The sequence below is a fragment of the Pristiophorus japonicus genome, chromosome 3 (genome assembly GCF_044704955.1).
Source record: "Pristiophorus japonicus isolate sPriJap1 chromosome 3, sPriJap1.hap1, whole genome shotgun sequence".
Lineage (NCBI taxonomy): Eukaryota > Metazoa > Chordata > Chondrichthyes > Pristiophoridae > Pristiophorus > Pristiophorus japonicus.
Genome location: NC_091979.1, coordinates 84,255,969 through 84,275,104, shown reverse-complemented (window position 1 = coordinate 84,275,104; position 19,136 = coordinate 84,255,969). Strand labels below are relative to the sequence as shown.

Below are 19,136 nucleotides of genomic sequence, written 5' to 3'. Positions count from 1 at the left end.
GCACAGCTCTTCAACCATGTGAGGCATCACACACAGACAACCATACCTGCCAATGCACTCATGCACAATCACCACTCTTTCTCTTCCAGGACAAGGTAACAAGGGGCCAGCAGGACCTGACCAGGGGAGGGGAATACAACTGCATGAGATCACTCCCCTTAGGGAGGGGAATGGCAGATGCCATGCCTATAGGCAGAGCAGGGGACAGTTGACCTCGAGGTATATGGCTATTCCAACTTCCTTACAGATCCACAACTATTTCTGATCCCTAATCCCCTGAAACCAATCCTAAATCTCAAGCTCCATGTGGTCTCATCGCACACATTCTCCTATAGTAGCCACTTGCGCTACGTCCTAATCCTTCTAGCTTTATCATCGCAAGCTCCCAGGAGCAAGATTCATGTCGTCCCTGGAGGAAGCGGAAGAAGAAGTAGAAGAGCCACCTTGCCCAGAGGAGGAGGAGAGTGAGGATGATGTCACTGCGTCAATCGCTGCCACTGTCACAGGCGCCAGCTCAGAGACTAAGGTAGAAGAGGGATCCTCACAGTGGGACGCACCGGGCACTAGTGGGCAGCAGTCACGCTGGATGAAAGGGACAACACAGGTGCCACCTTGCCGGCGGTGGGGGGAGTCGCATACTCGTTCTGCTGTCGAGGAGTCAGATGAGGCGCTTGCCAGGTCAAGCTTCTGAAGAAGGCTGATGGATGCGACAAACCAAATGCTTGGTGCAATAGACAGCCTGCCTGAAAGCTTACGGGTCGTGGCTAGGGGGATAGAAGAGTCCGCCTCCAGCTTGGCCTGTGGTGGGACACAGAGCCTGGAACCCATCCTCTCCAGCGGGGAGAGGCTGATCAATTCCATCCAGTGACCTGTGGAGCCCGACATCATGCAGCGCCTGATAACTGAGGTCGTAGCTTCCATTTAACAGCTTTTATGGAACGACAAACAGCTTCCATTGCACTACTAGTATCTTCCATGGAACGGCAAAGTGCTGCAGTGGAAGCTCAGGCAGCTGCCTTGGTGGCTCTGGGCTGCTCAGTTGAAAGGGGATTGGAGAGTGTCTCCGATGCCCATAGATCTGTCCTGCAGCAGATCAGTGAGCGGGCTGAACAGACGCCACAAGGTGGTGGCGTGGGAATCATGGAGCAGAAACCTACTGGCTTCCCTCCAAATGGCAGCATTCCTGCTCCCTCCCCAGCCATTCCAACCTCATCATCATCATCATCAACATTGCCCTCACAGTTGCCTATCAGCCAGGAGCTCAGACTGCTGAAGCCCATACTGAGATGATGCAGTCTGAGCCAGGGCCATCACAGCCCACAGCCTCTCGAGGGCATCGCAAAAGGATAGCTGAACAGCCCTCTTCAGAATCTCAGCAGCCATCCACCTCACGTGCTATTGCCACTGGAGTTGCACTTTGTAGAAGCACCAGAGTAGGCAAGAGAACTTATAGGATAGCCACTAAGAGTAGGCATCAGGCTGAATAGTTTAAGTTTGGTAAGTGCTGGTAAGTGCTGTTGGTTGTGTCATGTGTTCATTGTTTTGCTGTTGGTAAAGAGAGATGATGGTAACTGGGTAGCGGTGTAATTAATGGTATTTTATATTGTGATCTTCATGGAGGCGGGGTGGGCAGGGCGGGGAGGTGCGTGGGTGAAAGTATTGAGTGCAGATGGTGGTCTTCTTGATAGACCCTCAGTTGTGGAAGGTAAGGCATTGGCAACAGTGCTCCGAAGTCTGATGGTGGAGGACGTCTCCCAAAAGCAGTCTTCAATTAAATGGCACCGACCGTCCCTCCCACTTGCGGATGGTTTACCTGGAATCCTCCGGTGCCCCCACCCGGTCCCCCTCTTCCTCCTCCTCCTCCTCAACCTCCTCGTCTTCCTACTTCTCCGCTTGTGGCTGCTGACCTTGACCCTCTAGCACAATTGCTGGTGGTAACAGCTGATCTCATCATTGCCAGATAGTGGAGCACGCAGCAAGTTACCATGAAGCTGGAGCCCTCCTCACCCTCCTGTCCCTCCTCTCCCTCTCTCCTCCAGCAGCTGGTGCTGCTCTGCCTGGCCTCAACTCCTCCTCCCATTCCTCCTCTAGACCAAGGGGATCCCTAGCAAGATGCCCATGACCAACCATTCCCTTTCTCCTGGTGACTCCTATAAGGACTCCAATAAGGTAGAGTAAGTAGCACAGCACCCACTCTCTTTAGGCGAAGTCCTCAGAGATTTCCAGGAAAAATGTTGATGGAGTGTTGGTGAAGTCTTGACAAAGTGTCCCAGAAGGTCTCCCGATGCCTCTCAAAAGTCCTCTTCAAACGCAGTGTAGTTAGTCAATCTCCAACAGCAAGTGAACGGTGAAAGCTGAGCATGGTTTTAAGTATTGCTCAAAATCCTCAGCAACGACTTGTTTACTCCTGTTCAGCTGGTCGCTGTTTTGAGATATTATTTGCAGCGTTAGCCTGCCGAACGGCATGCAGCCTCTTTAATAAATGCAAGCAGACAACTTAGTTGTCAATCAGAGCCTTAGCGATCCTCGGGTCGGCCGTTCCTAGCCCGCTCTTCAACTCCATTACCAAGATACCGTCTTTCGCAAAACATGGGCTAAACCAGCGTTGCAGCACAAGACCCCATTTTGGCCACCTCGGAGGCTTCATAGTGCCTAAAGTATCCGGGGAAAATTGCCCCCTAGAAGTTCATGAAAGCATCATGCCGATGTTACTTGTAATTAAATACACATACTATATAGAAAGCACACCCCATTATTCATTACTTTAATGGAATGCTAGCAAAGTAAGTGTACAGCTTTTAGATAGATGCCACAAATTAGCCACTTGTTGGGGACAAAATTATGGGGCTGAAAATATGCAGTAGCTGCAGCCTGGTGTAAATGTGAAGGATGTACTTGCCCAAGACCTCTGGTACTGATCCTGACAAACTTTGTGGGGTCAGGAGGAGGTCCCCTCATTTAAATGTCTCAGCTGGGTATTTGCGGTACATGGGACGCAGCTGCAAACCTGCCCACCAAGAGAGGCCACATACTGCAGTGAAAGTGTCCCAGACCAGGAGGAACATTGAACCTCCTCCAACAACAACAACAACTTATATTTATCCTGCACTAGAAAGCAGCCACCAGTGTCCTCCCGGACCCTTTAAAAAGGGGCTAAAGCAAAAAAAATGAACTCAACATGTTGCCACACTCTTACTGGAGTTATGGTGGCTGTGGATTTTCAATACCCCAGAATTATTTTTTGCGTATGTGAATTTTGAACTCATTAAGGTGAGAGGTGTTAGCGCTGTGGAATGGAACACATCCTCATTTCTGGCCACCAGTATCAGCATCAAGCACCGTCAGGTCTGCCCCAACAACTTGTCTCCGGCCCAGCCTCAGAAGAGTAATGCAAACCACACTAGTAAACGCTTTTCCATTTCCTACACCAACCATTCTGTGGCTGCTTTGAGGGAGATTACCAATTACTGTAGTGCCAAATTAGGGGCAATTTTATAGGCTCATGCCTAATAGCAACTGGATTGAGGATTTATTTACTTCTCTTCATAATAGTGCAACTCAATAGATACCATAGTACATTGCTTTGGCACCACAGCATGATCTGGAGTTCTTGCAATTTTCACACTGAAAGTGAATTTCCTTGCTGATTTTAGCACATTTGCATTGTATAAATAGCACAGGAAATCTTTTCAGGCTGGATGATTGGCCAGAAGCTGTTTTTGTCATTAAAACACACTTCCTCTGAGTTCCCTCTGCCCTTTTGAACACTCCTGTTATCTGCCCGCCAAGTCCTGACTGTCCTCATTTGCATATGTCAACATGAGGGCCAGTGGCATTGCAACTCTTGAGTTTCCTGGTTTTACACTCCAAATGCACTGTGGGTATCAGGCTGGGAGTTTAGGAGCCTGAAGAGCCTGAAGAGTTTGACTAGTGATTTCTGCAGCTGAGAAACAATTTTTCTGTGATTTTCTCACTATTCCACCTGCAGACACCTGTCTTCGCTTCTGACAACTACTGGTAGGTTTAGGCCACTGGCAGATTGTTGGCCTTCCTACCCCCTACCCAAAATGATAAAATGAGTGATTATGGATAGTTAGTCAGATCTTCAAAGTGAAAGCTGCGAGGGTAAGCTTTGATAAGGCTCAGAAGTTTGTCATGCAAGGGGGTAGTTAGGAGCCATTTTGTTTAAGTCAAATAAAATGATCCACTGATATGGGGAAGTATAGCATTCACATTATTTTGTATTGTTATGTTGTATTGAATGAACTAAGCGATCATGAAACAGTGCGGCTTCGTGATTCGTAGCTTGACTCATTTCACCAAATGTTTTCTCAGACCACCTTCAAAGAGATTGATGAAGGACACATGTGAAAGATGTGAATATCTGGTTTAGATTACAAAGGGATACTATTGTTATGCTATTGTATAGTTAGATATTGGCCAAGCAAGACACATCCCAAAAGATAAGATGCTAAAAGATTGTTTAAGGCAAAATCCTAAACCTGTGACACTAGGCTATTTTTTTGTATAAAGCTGTACGACTCATTCCTTATTTAACAAGAGAAGTGTTTTTTTTATTCAAAACCATGATTTAGTGCATCTGAAAGTGTGCATGTATTGACTTGGTAGCTCTAGTAATTGTTCATTCAAATCCCAATCTACAGGCCTCGGAATTGCAAACCCAGCCTTAACTAGAACTTTAACATCTCAGTGCTTGTTGATCACAATGTGCCAGTTCATGGCTGAGCCACTAGATGTGGTATAGTACACCAGGGGGACATCCTACTTTTAGGGGAGAAGACATTGAAATATCAGTCTCACTACCGGCCACCTGATTGTGAAACAGCATTCACAGAAATCTCTCCAACCAGGCTGAAGAAAGAAATGTGCCACCAAAAGATGGTAGTTGGGAAACTAAAAACAGATAAATATGGAAATGGAAGTATGATTCTTTCTTCTCCTGGTCATGTTCTTTTAGACATGTTTGAAAATGCATCAAGAAAATATGGACTCCCTCTTCCTCTCCTGGCATTTCTCCACTTTCCACTCCCTTTCTAAGGTTTTGCACAGTTCCTGCTCTTTCACTGTTTTTCTATGTTCTTTCCATACTTCTGGCTACTTCTCAGTACCTTTTTAGTGGCTTTGCTCCATTGGTTGCTCCCATTCCAAGCCCACACCTTCCCACTGATTCTCCAGGTTTAAGAGCTAGACTTACACAACTTATTCAAGTGGAAATGTTCAATCAATGAAACTAGCTGTGCTGTAAGTGCTGCAGACCAGGTTCACTTATCTAAGGAGTTTGGGTGTATCCACTCACGTAGAGTGAATGTAATTATTTCCTAACTTAATAATTAGCAAGAAGCAGATACCCTAATGGGAGCTATGTGAGGAATCAAAGTCACTTCCTCAAATAGGACACAGTGGACCAGAAGTAGGGCAAAGGTCTGGTGCAAAGAGGCCAAGACAGGGAAAAAAGGAATGTGCAGCCCCTTACCATAGATTGTTGCCTGATATTTTTTTTAAGAGATTGGCATGTATAAGACACATAAGAATTGATGTTCAAACATTGATGCAGCTTTGTTATTGTTTCTTAAGATTTGTTCTATTTCTTATGCAGGCTCCTTGGCTTTGGGAAACAAGGCACTGTTGGTACAGCTATCCCTACCAGGTAATGATTGACATACAACATGTACCTCTGTTATGCATTGTTATACTGTATTGGTTAGCTGAGATACAGTCTCACAAATAATAAGCTTTTCTACAGGTTTTCTGCATTAGTTACAAACTATACTGCTTTTATTTAAAAGAAACAACAATCATGGAAGAATCTCATTATTGTAAACTCTTATTAGTACAAACATTCTGGCTATTGTGATTTGATAGCTAACGCTCATTTTATTAGTACTAGCAAACACTAAAGGATCAGTTTTTGGAATCAATATTGCAAGCATGGAGACTCAATTGCTGGGAGCACATATTGGAAAACTGAAGAGATCACACCTGGGAAATGCTGATGTGCTGTGGCAGTGGGTGAACACGTACTTCGCCTCAGTTTTCACTGATGAGGCTAACAAAGATGAAATTACAACAGTAGATTAAGTCAATAAGAATATTACAACAGTTAATATAGAAAGAAAAGAGATACAAGACAAACTAGCCAAACATAAGGAGGACAAGACCCTGGGTTCAGATGGATTAACCTGTGGATACTCAAAGCAACTAGGGAGGAGAGAGCAGAAACACTAGTATCCATCTAAAAACATCAGTAGGAAAAGGAATAGTTCCAGAGGACTGGCAATCAGCAAAGGTAATTTCTATCTTCAAAAATGGAGGTAGAACTGATCCAGGGAACTGTAGACCAGTTTTCTTCATGTCAGCGGAAGGAAAGATGCTAGAATCTTTCCTAAAAGACGGGGGCGAAATTTCCCCATGCTCCGTTACCTTCGCAGAATTTGGCTTTTCTGCCCCTCAACGGAGATGGAGCGCTAATGGGGGCGCTCCATGTCCATGGAGAGGCGCTCTCGGAGCAGTAGCATGGTGCTGAGTCCAGTGCGGCACTCCGGAGCCCAGCGCCCTGCCAGCAAGGTCAGCGCTACACGGTTGCTCCACGTAACACTGCCACGGGGAGGTCTCTGCACGCTCTGCAGTCCCTTTGATGGCCGGTAAGGGCCACCAGGGACGCCCATAACGGAGTGCCAGGCTGCAGGATAACGGCTCGGTCGAGGCGAGGGCCGCCATTGTCGAGCTGACAGAAGAGTCGTTCAGCAGATAAATGTGGCAGCCCACGGCGCAAACGGCCTCGGCGAAAAATGTCTGCCTCTTCGCGACCCGCGAAGCTGGTGGTGACATCAGCTGATGCCATCCTTGCCGCCCGCGGGGCGCAAAGGGGTCAGCATGGGACAGTGAGGTATCGACGCACATAGCGATGATGTAATCGCCATGGCTGCATCAGCCCAGGGCTCAAATCGTGGGGCGCGGTGCTAACGACACAACGCCCAACCCAATCTCCGGGCCAATATCCCTGCAGGCGCTATCAACTCCTTCCCCCAGGCGATAACCCCAGAGGCGGTAATGGGGCTATAAAAAAGGGCAATTTTGCCCCTCAGATATCTAGAGACAGATAATAGAAATATTAATCAATATCGATTTCCAAAAGGTGGGTCATGTTTAACCAATCTTATTGCATCTATTGAAGATATAACCGAAAGAGTAGACAAGGTCAATGCAATGGATGTAGTATACACGGACTTTTAGAAGGCCTTCGTTATGGGGCCACATAAGAGACTTATAATAACAGCCAGATGTGTGGCGTTAGGGGTCAGGTAGAAGACTGGATTAAAAGTCCATGGAATGGCAGGTCAGAATTGTGTCCATGATTCTCCACATGCTGATCCCCAGTCTCAGCCGTACTATTGTGGAAGCTTCTGAGTGGAAGTCAGCTATTTTCCCAAAGGGGGGGGGGGAAGGAAAAAGTGCAGCTTGAATTACTTTGCGTCACTGTCATTCACCTTCTTTGAGAGTGGCATTGGCAAAGTCCTAGGAGCAGTGGTGCTGCCAGAAGGAGGAAATGTAGATAATAAAATGGCAATCTCACCTTTGAAAATAGGACTAAATAGCTTGTGAAAGATTAGGAAAATGCCCTACTCCTTGCTCCGTTTCTATGGGAACAATTTTCAAAATCATAGCTGGATATGATGTTATTGTGCCTTTGGACAAGTGTGGACATCATCACTGCCTTAGCCAATATTTTACATTATATTACTGATCAGTGCCATACTTATTCTATTAAATAAAAAGAGTGGCAATCATGGTATCTAGCACTGATTCAGAAAACTATTTTTGAGTAAAAGAAATGTGTTTCATTTAGGAGTAAAACATTTTTGCTTTTCACAGCTAAAAGGCCTTTTTAAAAAAAAAAATGAGTGGAGTGATCTACTGAAACAATGGGCTAGTTTATCACAGGATTGGAGGGTATGGGTCTGTACCTACATTCCTGCACATACTGGGTGGGGTCTATTTTGATTATTGGATGGCCAGTTGACAGCACACAGGTCAGCCGCCAATCCAGCGGTGAAAAGGCCCCCATAATTCTCAGGCTCTGGCCTCACTTACATTCGCCAGGCAAGCTGCAGGGCTCCAAACAGGCATCCCGATACAGCTCGGTAAGGGAAATCAGGCCACCAGGAAGTTAGGTCACTGGGGAGGTTGCTTCCCAATTGTGGAGGGTGGGGACACCTGGGTGGCAACAGCTCAGATTATGTTTGTGGGCCCTGGAGATGAACTTCAAGGCCCATAAAAACAATTCTAGACTTGCCTTTGCTTGGCCTCTTCACTTCCATCACCCATGGAATCGATCGAAGACTGAACTGCACAGATGACAAATCTGGTCCTATCTATGTCACAGGACCTCAATTTCTGTATTAAAAGGGGCCTATCTAAAAGGAGCACAAATATTATGTTAAGGATGGAAGAAAATATTGAAGTTTTAGGGTAAACATAGCACCTGCAAGTGTTGCAATTACATGTCTAAATATTAATGTGATGGAATAGTCGAAAATGACAGTGTCCAAGATGTGCCCCTCGAGCACCTTTCACTGTGCCCACAGTTCCTTTATTCTGTACTCTGACATCTTTCTGCCTGAGCTATTTAAACTTGAGGTTTCGAAAAGGCTGCTTCTTGATTGACACATTTTGGCAAATGAAGCAGCCTTTTTGCTTTGATCAGGAATGCAAAGGGACAGCCTTTTCAGCTCAGGGCCTGGGAAGTTTAAAGAGGCTGAAGCTACCAAGCTGTGAACTTTATGACCGACCCCCTGGAATTTTAGCATATAACGGGCTTGAATTTTTAGTGTATGGGGTAACAAGGGAGCAGTGCACATAGCATGTGATACAAACCCTGTGATTCTCGTATTTTGTTTTAAATTTGTGAGTTACTTGGGAAATTTAGAACTCATTTTTCTACATGTTTAAATTTCACATGTTAATTAAACAATATCCAGCAATCATGTGTTGTACATGTGAATCACAGATGCTGCTAATGTTTGAGCAGGAATGTTCCATGCAACAGTCTGTGTTACTAAAGTACAGAGTGCAAATAACTGGCTTATTCACTTTGGATTGTTCAGTGCCTCAATATTAACACAGGAAATGTTGCTGTCCTACTTAGCCACGAAAGATCCTACTTCTGCTTTTTTTTAAAGCTATTTAGCTAAGTTTAAATGGCTGGCATAGATTCCAAGAGAAGGGAAATACATTTATAGGGTTATGTCAAGATAAGTGGACAGATTGATATCTTTTCATGGAACACAGCATCAGAAGTCTTTGTCTTGTGCGTCATGAATTGTGTGCAGTGTTAGGAGCACAATTTGCAGCACCACTACAAGACCAAGCACAAAGCAAAGTTTGATAGATTTAAGGGATCAACTCTCCCTGCAGTGCCATACTTTCCAGCATTCAATAGAAAACTCAGTTGTGGTCCCAGCCAGTTTTCCTGTGGTGGATGTGATTCAGAGGCAGCAAAACCCTTCTGCAATGCTGCTTTGGTGATCAGTGCACAGAGGCCATGCCAGAAACTGTTTGTCTAGAAGAGAGGTCTTCACTAACATCAGTTTATCATGCAACAAAATGCAGTGAGCTTTCAAATGATGTCACAGATAACGGGTCGAAAAGGCCCAGAGTTTTGTGTGGTAAGCCTTGCTTTGAATGAATGAATACACTGACAATGTTAAAACTGCCCAATTGTCTATCTTTGTGAGAGGAGTTGACGACTCCTTCAATGTGATCAAACAACTTCTTGCTTTGGAGAGCGTGGAGGGAATTTCAAAATAATTCTAAATATATTTATAATTTCCACATTGAAATGTAATCGATTGAATTTGTAAAGATATGAATTGCTTTGTTAACAGGATCTTTATGCGTACATGAGTCTGTGCTTGGGGAGAAACATGAGGGTTGATTCCATGATCGGGTATGCCCAGTGAAGAGTGATGCTCACAGGGAGTGCAGGTCAGGACATTGTGGGTCTACAGTCTCTGATTTTCCTACCTGCACTCTCTGTGAAATACCTGATTACAGAATCAGGCATATGGAGTTAATGCACTTGTGAAGAAAAAGATGACCAATGGAAGTATGTGCTATCTTTTGCTGTTTTCTGTAGTAGTTACCCAAATAGTGGAGACATATTCACCATTTATATTGCAGGTGTATTGACCCTAGTGGCCCACCTTAAAATAGTCGTGAATGTGATTGTCAGCATTAATTAAGCAAGAAGCGTGAGGCACCATCAGTTTAAAATCTGCTGCAGGAGTTAAATACACAATACAAGAACCTGCTGTACCATAATTATATTACTCAAATGGTTCTTTGAATTGCATCATGAAATACACCTCTTCATGGAGCAGAAGAAAAGAGCCTTGCGAGAACTCTGCAATGGAACATGGCTGATTAGTCTTGCATTTCCAGTTGATTTCACAGACCACTTGAATAGTCTCAACAAGAGGCTGCAATAGACTGAGCAGGTTACAATAAAGCTGTTCAGGCATGTGCATGCTTTTGAGACTAAGCTCTGCTGATTCTCATGAGTTGCCATTAAAAAGGGGTCACTGAACTTAAAGGTAGTGTGGCATCCGAATTTTCCAGCCGTTCCCAAGAGATTAGTGACAGATTGTGATAACTGGAGGTGTTTAGGAACCTCATTTCTTCTGTCAATATTGGAAGCAGCTCACTAGAGATTCACTGATGAACCACCAATGGAAGCAAAGGTTTGATGTGGTTTATAACAACATGCTGTAAGTACCTGTGGCGCCATGCTTTGTGCCTATGGTCTTTTCTCAGCAGCACTTATGTATGTGAACAGTTTCACAAATAAACTACAGAAGTCTCATATCCATTCAAGACTCACTTTGAACATCGACAGGACATCTTTTGGTTATCCATAATAAAGCTGGCACCACAAATGAAAGACCTAGAAAAGCAGAAGCAAGCACACACTGAGAAACCAACTGAGAAGCGTAGAAATCCCATGATGTATTCAGAGTGAACAGAAGCACAGAGGAGCATGATTTCCGCCAGCCATTCTGACCAACAATTGATGCCAGACCAAATCTCAGGGATGGAGTGATTTGAATATTTGGAGCAGATACTGGCATCTGTAATGGTGCAACAGAGGTGCCTGTCATGCTGGTGAGGTGGAACTCAGAGTGGCACTCTGCCACTCTGAGGGGGAACCCAAGGTTTGGATCAGGGTGAAGAAAGTTGATCAAACTTTTTTTTCATTGCCTTCCAGGATCCTTGGGACAAATTGCTTAAGGTAGTTGAGTCCTCTGGGGGCTTCTGTAGGCTTACAACGGAACCTATAGCTGCTCTTAGCAGGCATAGGTCCTGCTTGGGCTTATGGTGGAAAATGGGTCAGAATCCCTGTGGAACCCTGAACATACTACCAGCAGAAGTAGACCAGGTGTGCACTTCTGCCTGCCATTTCAGTGATGTTCAGATCAAGCTGATTGCAGTCACAGTGCACCTTCCCTTTAAGAAGTGCTGGCTGCCTTTAACTGATGCCAGTGATGTCAGATATCCCACACCCTCCCCCATTAGGCAAGCTGCCAATGAAGAGCACCAGTAGCATAGACAGCTCACTTATTTCATGATGTGCAGATATGGGGACCAATTTAGCGCAGTCCCCAATCCCATGTGAACAGGTACGCAATCAGAGTACACCAACCATTTTGCTCTATTTTCAAATTCAGACGCTTTTGTGTGACGAAGAACTTTCTGAGAATTAGTTTTTACTAGTTTTACCAGTTTGAAATTGGGGCGCTTGCTCTATTCCTGCAATTTAGTTTAAAGTAATTTTCTGGATTTACTTTTTCTATACCATTCACTAGCTTTTATACCTCTATAAGATCATCTTTCAGACACCTGTTTTCAAGACTTGAAATCCCTAGGTTTCTCCAGTTTTTCCACACAACTTCAGTATTACATAGGATATACAGCACAGAAACAGGCCACTCGGCCCAACCAGTCAACGTCGCTGTTTATGCTCCACTCGAGCCTCCTCCCGTGTTTCCTCATCTAAATCTATCAGCATAACCCTCTATTCCCTTCTCCCTCATATGTTTGTCTAGCCTCAAATTATGCATCAAATTATTCGCTTTAACCACTCCCTGTGGCAGCAAGTTTCACATTCTCACTACTCTTTGGGTAAAGAATTTTTTTCTGAGTTCCCTATTGGATTTCTTGGTGACTATCTTATATTGATGGCCTCCAGTTATGCTCTTCCCCACAAGTGGAAACATTCTCTCTGTATCCATTCTGTCAAACCTTTCATAATTTTAAAGGCCTCCCTTCAAGAGAAAAGAAACCCAGCTTGTTTATCCTTTCCTGATATGTTTACCCTCACATTTCTGGTATCATCCTTGTAAATCTTCTCTTCACCCTGTCCAATGCCTCTATAGCCTTTTTATAATATGGTGACCAGAACTGTACACAGTACTCTAAGTGTATAATACTCGGAATCAGCTTCATAGTCTCTGTACTGTCACGTCACCAGCACTGGAAGGTCTACCTGATATACCTGGAATTAGACACAGTACTCAAGATGTAAGCTGATCAGAGCACTGTACAGTTTGAGCATGACTTCATCTGGCTAATACTCTACTGTTTTGGCTACATAGTTCATAAGTTTGTTGACTTTATTGATTGTTGCTTTACATTTGGGAGAAATGTCGAGCATTGAATCTACCAAAGCCCCTAGTTCTCTTTCAACTTTATCTTTAGCAACATTCATGGAGTATTAATGTTTCTCATTTTTTCTGCCCTAGTGCAATGCTTTATACCTGTCCATATTAAACTTCATCTGCATTGTTTGAACCCCATTACATATTTTGTCCAATTAATTTTCTAATCCTTGAGCTGCTGCCACAGATTTAACCAACCCTCCCAGTTATACATTGTCTGTACATCTCTAAATTGGTCCTCTGGCTGATCCATAGTTGTGGCCCCCATTGTTTCCATTGGAGCGGCTCAGGGTCACTTGGGGTTATGTTATGGAGTGGGCTAGGAGCGAGGGAGACCTGGCACGGGGAACTGGATTTTAAGTTTGCAAAAAGGTGGGAGGGAGTCTTATAACCCGTAGGAAACCCAGAAGTCAGTGCAGCATGTCTGTCAGTGGCTTTTTAACCAAGCCACTGCATTACCATATGATTTCCGGGTTTCCCGACCAATTGGCGTCAGAAGGCGTGATGACAACCAGTATGATGCGATTTCAAATCCAGTATTTAATGGGACGCTTCAAACATGCAATTTGAAGGAGTTTGGATTTGGGAGCCAAAGAGAAGGAAATGCCAAAATAGAGCCCAGAAGGTCAAAGACCTCACCTCGGTTCAGTGACACCTCCCTTGGTGTGCTGCTGGGGCTGTGAGGACCCAGAGGGATATACTGTTCCCTAGCAATGGAAGGAAGAAGTCGGCTGGGGAGATCAAGAGGCTTGGTTGACGGTGGCAAGAGGTCAGCAGCAGGAGCGTGGTGCCATGCTCATGGATACAACTTCGGAAGCGGTTCTATGACCTAAGCAAGGCAGGAAGGTTGAGAGCAATGGCACATTCACCTACATCCTGATGTGGAATCACCCCAACACCTTCATTTTACCTTCTCATGCCTATTCCAGCACATCAATCCTCACACCAATTTACCGTGCAGGTACACTCATCCCTCTTTGTCTATGCATTTCCTCACATCCCCATCTGTCCATCAACCACTGACACTCATCCTCATCCTTATGCAATGTTATGCCTCGCCCTCCTAGCCCCCCTCAACAAATGCTCCCGATCCATCCATCCATCCAACACAGAGCATTACTCTCACTCACAGGTCTCTTCTTTCCCTCCTTGCAGGAAAAAAGAACACAGAACACGAGGGAGAGGCAGAGAACCGGAGGCGGCCCTCCAGCCACCTCACAGCTAACAAGTGCAGAGGAGGAGGCGCTGGAAATCAGTGGAGTCTCAGCATGCCTGGCTGGAGACGGGAGCTGGGAGCCCCCCCAGCTACATGATGACACCATTAAATATCAGACAGCCACATGGCATATAACACTCAATTGTGTTGACTTGTTGTCAACAGCGAGTGAAATATCTGCATAATGATAACGTAATAAAATGTCCCAAGGCGCTTCACAGGAGTGTTATAAGACAAAACAAATAAAGTTGACACCGAGCCACATAAAAAGAAATTACGGCAGATGACCAAAAGCTTGGTCAAACAGGTCTGTTTTAAGGGGCGTCTTAAAGAAGGAAAGAGGGGTAGAGAGGTGGAGAGGTTTAGGGAGGGAGTTCCAGAGCTTAGGTCGCAGGCAGCTGAAGGCACCACCACCGATGGTTGAGCAGTTATAATGAGGGATGTTCAATTTGGCAGAATTTGAGGAATGCAGACATCTTGTGGGGTTGTGAGGCTGAAGGAGATTACAGAGATAGTGAGGGGTGAAACATAGAAATGTAGAAAGTAGGTGCAGGAGTAGGCCATTCGACCTTCGAGCCTGCACCACCATTCAATATGATCATGGCTGATCATGCAACTTCAGTATCTCATTCCTTCTTTCTCGCCATACCCCTTGATCCCTTTAGCCATAAGGGCCACATCTGACTCCCTTTTGAATATATCTAACGAACTGGACTCAACAACTTTCTGTGGTAGAGAATTCCACAGGTTCACAATTCTCTGAGTGAAGAAGTTTCTCCTCATCTCGGTCCTAAATGGCTTACCCCTTATCCTTAGACTGTGACCCCTGGTTCTGGACTTCCCCAACATCGGGAACATTCTTCCTGCATCTAACCTGTCCAATCCCGTCAGAATTTTATATGCTTCTATGATATCCCCTCTCATTCTTCAAATTCCAGTGAATCTAAGCCTAGTCGATCCAGTCTTTTTTCATATGTCAGTCCTGCCATCCCGGGAATCAGTCTGGTGAACCTTCGCTGCACTCCCTCAATAGCAAGAATGTCATTCCTCAGATTAGGAGACCAAAACTGCACACAATACTCAAGATATGGTCTCACCAAGGCCCTGTACAACTGCAGTAAGACCTCCCTGCTCCTATACTCAAATCCCCTCGCTATGAAGGCCAACATGCCATTTGCTTTCTTAACCGCCTGCTGTACCAGCATGCCTATCTTCAATGACTGATGTACCATGACACCCAGGTATTGTTGCACCTCCCCTTTTACTAATCTGTCACCATTCAGATAATAATCTGCCTTCCTGTTTTTGCTCTCAAAGTGGATAAGCTCACACTTATCCACATTATACTGCATCTGCCATGCATTTGCCCACTCACCGAACCTGTCCAAGTCCTCTTGCAACCTCTTAGCATCCTCCTCGCAACTCGCACTGCCACCCAGCTTAGTGTCATCTGCAAACTTGGAGATATTACATTCAATTCCTTCATCTAAATCATTAATATATATTGTAAATAGCTGGGGTCCCAGCACTGAACCCTGCGGCACCCCACTAGTCACTGCCTGCCATTCTGAAAAGGACTCGTTTATTCCCACTCTTTGCTTCCTGTCTGCCAACCAGTTCTCTATCCACGTCAATACATTACCCCTAATACCATGTGCCTTAATTTTTCACACTAATCTCTTGTGTGGGTCCTTGTCAAAAGCTTTTTGAAAGTCCAAATCCATCACATCCACTGGTTCTCCCTTATCCACTCTACTAGTTAGATCCTCATAAAACTCTAGAAGATTTGTCAAGCATGATTTCCCTTTAATAAATCCATGCTGACTTGAACCGATCCTGTCACTGCTTTCCAAATGCGCTGCTATTACATCTTTAATAAGTGATTCCAGCATTTTCCCCACCACCGATGTCAGGCTAACCGGTCTATAATTCCATGTTTTCTCTCTCTTTTAAAAAGTGGGGTTACATTAGCTGCCCTCCAATCCATAGGAACTGAACCAGAGTCCATGGAATGTTGGAAAATGACCACCAATGCATCTACTATTTCTAGGGCCACTTCCTTAAGCATGCTGGGATGCAGACTATCAGGCCCTGGGAATTTATCGGCCTTCAGTCCCTTCAATTTCCCTAACACCATTTCCTGACTAATAAGGATTTCCCTCAGTTCCCCATGGATGAATTTGTAAACAAGGATGAGAATTTTGAAATCAAGGCATTGGTTAACCGGGACCCAATGTAGATCAGCAAGCACAGGGGTGATGGGTGAGTGGGACTTGGTACAAATTAGGACACGGGCTGCAGAGTTTTGGATCAGCTCACGTGGGGTATAATGTGGGAGGCCAGCCGGGAGTGTGTTGGAGTAGTCAAGTCGAGAGGTAACAAAGACGTGGATGAGCATTTCAGCAGCAGATGAGCTGAGGCAGGGACCGAGACGGGCAATGTTATAGAGGTGTAAATAGATGGTTTTAGTTATGCTGCGGATATGTGGCTGGAAGTTCATTTCAGGGTCAAATATGACACCTATGCCATCAAACATTCTTACCTTGACAGTGCTCATTCATGTCTTTTATTTCCTACAGGGCCTTCACACGCCGCACAGAAGTTGGTCCAGGATTCCTCTGAGGAGATCACTCCCTCTGAGGGTGCTCTGTCATAGGACTCATCCAGATCATGCACCAGCTCAAATACTCACGCTTTGGTGGGACCAGTAAGCAGATAGTTGGCTGTTCACCTGGCGACTCATAAATCACAAGTGAGCATGACCAGATGGTAAAGTCATGGACAGCAGTGGAGATTCCAGTTCGGCGGATGCAGGACTCTCTAAGCTCTGCTCAGCTGGATGCAGAAGCTGTACCATGGGAGCCATCAATGAACAGGATTCTTCTGGAGCAGCAGCAAAGAATGTGCGATGTACTGACAGGCGTTCCAGTCGCACTGGGCATGCTTGCAGAGAGATAGAGGAGTCTGTTTCATTCATGAGTGACATGATTTCGCAGGCCTTTGTGATGATGTCTGTGTCCATGGAAAAAGTTGCCATCTGCATGGAGCATTAAACCCGGCAATTACACGGCTGCATGCTTGACTTCAACAATAGCTTGCACGCTATAAATGCCACCTTAAATATGATGAACGATACTCTAGCTTTGGCCTTGCAGCGTCCCACTAAATCTGCAGCAAAGTGTTCTCCAGCACATTACGAGCAAGGAAGTGCAGCTGGGCCATGAGAGGGATGATGGCGAAAGGGCACATGGAAGTGGGGTCTCTTTCACTTCTCACCCATTACCCATCCCCAGTTAGTGCTCCACAGGTTGCCTTGTGTCCCAATGGCCGAGTCTGTCCCTGCACAGCTACAGGTGGAGCAGTCTTTGGCGGGGCCCTCATGGGCTCCAAAACCCTGAGGACATCGGCCAAGAGCATCTCAGCTGTCAGAGCAGGGATCTAAGCAGCCTGGCTCTACCTCTGCTGAAGCTACAGGGGGTGCACCATGTAGAAATGCTCGGAAAAGGAAGAGTAAAGATTTGTAGTTGCACATGGGTGTGTTAGACATTGTTATACTGTTATGTTTCTGTTTTATATTTGAGCCACATAAATATTATTGTTTTGCACTACTTTGATGTCTTGTCCAGCTTTGGTTGATGGCTGGCAAGTGGCCTTTGCAGTTGTGTGATGATGAATGGAAAGACATAAATTGACGCTGAGCAATGGGGGGGATGTGAAAGGGAGAATTGGTTGTTTCCAGGATTGCTTGGTGTTGGTGGCATTGGCGGGGGGGTGTTGCAATGTTGGGGGGGGGAGTGGTGCAAAAGTGGTTGTTAGATGGGTACACTGGTAGAACCTAAGTGAACCTTATAATAATGAGGGCATCCCAGGCGGCAATGTGCGACTCTGGTCTTGCATTGACCGCATCACCTTCTGCCTCCTTCTCCTCCTCGTTTTTCTTCTCCTTCTCATAATAATCCAAAGAGGCTCTGTGCTCTCCTGCTGGTCCAAACCTCGCTGCTGCGCAATTTTGTGCAGAGCACAGCACACCACGACCATACTGGGGACCCTGGATGGTGCGTACTGAAGGGCTCCTCCAGATCTGTACAGGCACCTGAAGTATATCTTCAGCATGCCATTGCCTTGTTCAGTGACACATCTGTGGTCATATGGCATTCGTTGTGTTGCTCCTGGGCCTCATTCCTCAAGTTACAGAGCGGTGTCATCAGCCATGTTTTAAGTGGGTATCCCATGTCTCCAAGCAGCCTGCCAGTAACTCTGCTTCCAGGTGGGACGAGATCAGGAAGGGTGGACTGCCGCAGAACAAACACCCGGGAATCTTGCGCATGCCTGCATAAAGATCTTTTGTGGTTGTACACCAGCTGCTCATTGATGGAGTGGAAGCCCTTCTGGTTCACGAACAATCCTGGGTGATCTTTGGGTGCCTTAATTGCCACGTGTGCAGTCGATGATACCCTATGGGAAGCCAGCCAGAGCCACAAATCCGAGCGCCCGCTCATTCTGACTGGCATCATCGCAGGCAAAGTTCACATAATTGCCGGTCCTGGCAAACAAGCCTTCAGTCACCTGTCTTATGCATTTGTGTGCGGCCAACTGCGAGATCCTGCAAATGTCTCTGGCAGAGCCCTGGAAGAATCCAGAGGCAATAAAGTTGAGGAAGGTGGCGACTTTGACAGTGACTGATAAAGCCTGGCCCCCAGGTCCAGTTGGCAGCAGGTCTTGTTCCAGTAGGCTACAAATGTCTATCACCACCTGACGCGACACCCTGAGCCTCCTAAGACACTGATGTTCTGACATGTCGAGGAAGCTGATCCTCTGGCTATAGACCATGTGTGCCAGTTATGGCCTCCTATGAGCTGCACCACTCTGCTGATCCCCATCTCTCCTGTGGAGCTGCAGGTCTCTGAGCAGCAAGTTGTTGCTGTGCAGGTTGTGCTTCTCCTCACACTTTGGAGGTGACTTTGTGCATTTTGGAGGTCTCATGTTGCATTTCTCCAATTTGGGAAATGCTTTCACTCAGAATGTTCCAGAAAGTCAATTTTTAAAATATGGCGGGTGAACTCCTTGTGCTTTAATCCACAGAGTCATAAATAGCATTTTTTTATGTCCTATTCATGTTTGATAGAACAGGATACATCTTTGTAACATGAAATGTCAGTGGAAATATGTACATAGATATGTTATCA

At 45.5% G+C, this 19,136-nt stretch overlaps 1 protein-coding gene across 1 annotated transcript in view; it reads left to right on the top strand.

The window, feature by feature from the left end:
- The window catches only part of cers6 (ceramide synthase 6), a 356,478-nt gene that overhangs the window by 283,106 nt on the left and 54,236 nt on the right, over positions 1-19,136 (top strand). The window contains exon 5 of the mRNA XM_070875509.1: positions 5,618-5,668. Coding sequence (XP_070731610.1) covers positions 5,618-5,668 — 51 coding nt within the window. The remainder of the gene's footprint in view (positions 1-5,617; positions 5,669-19,136) is intronic.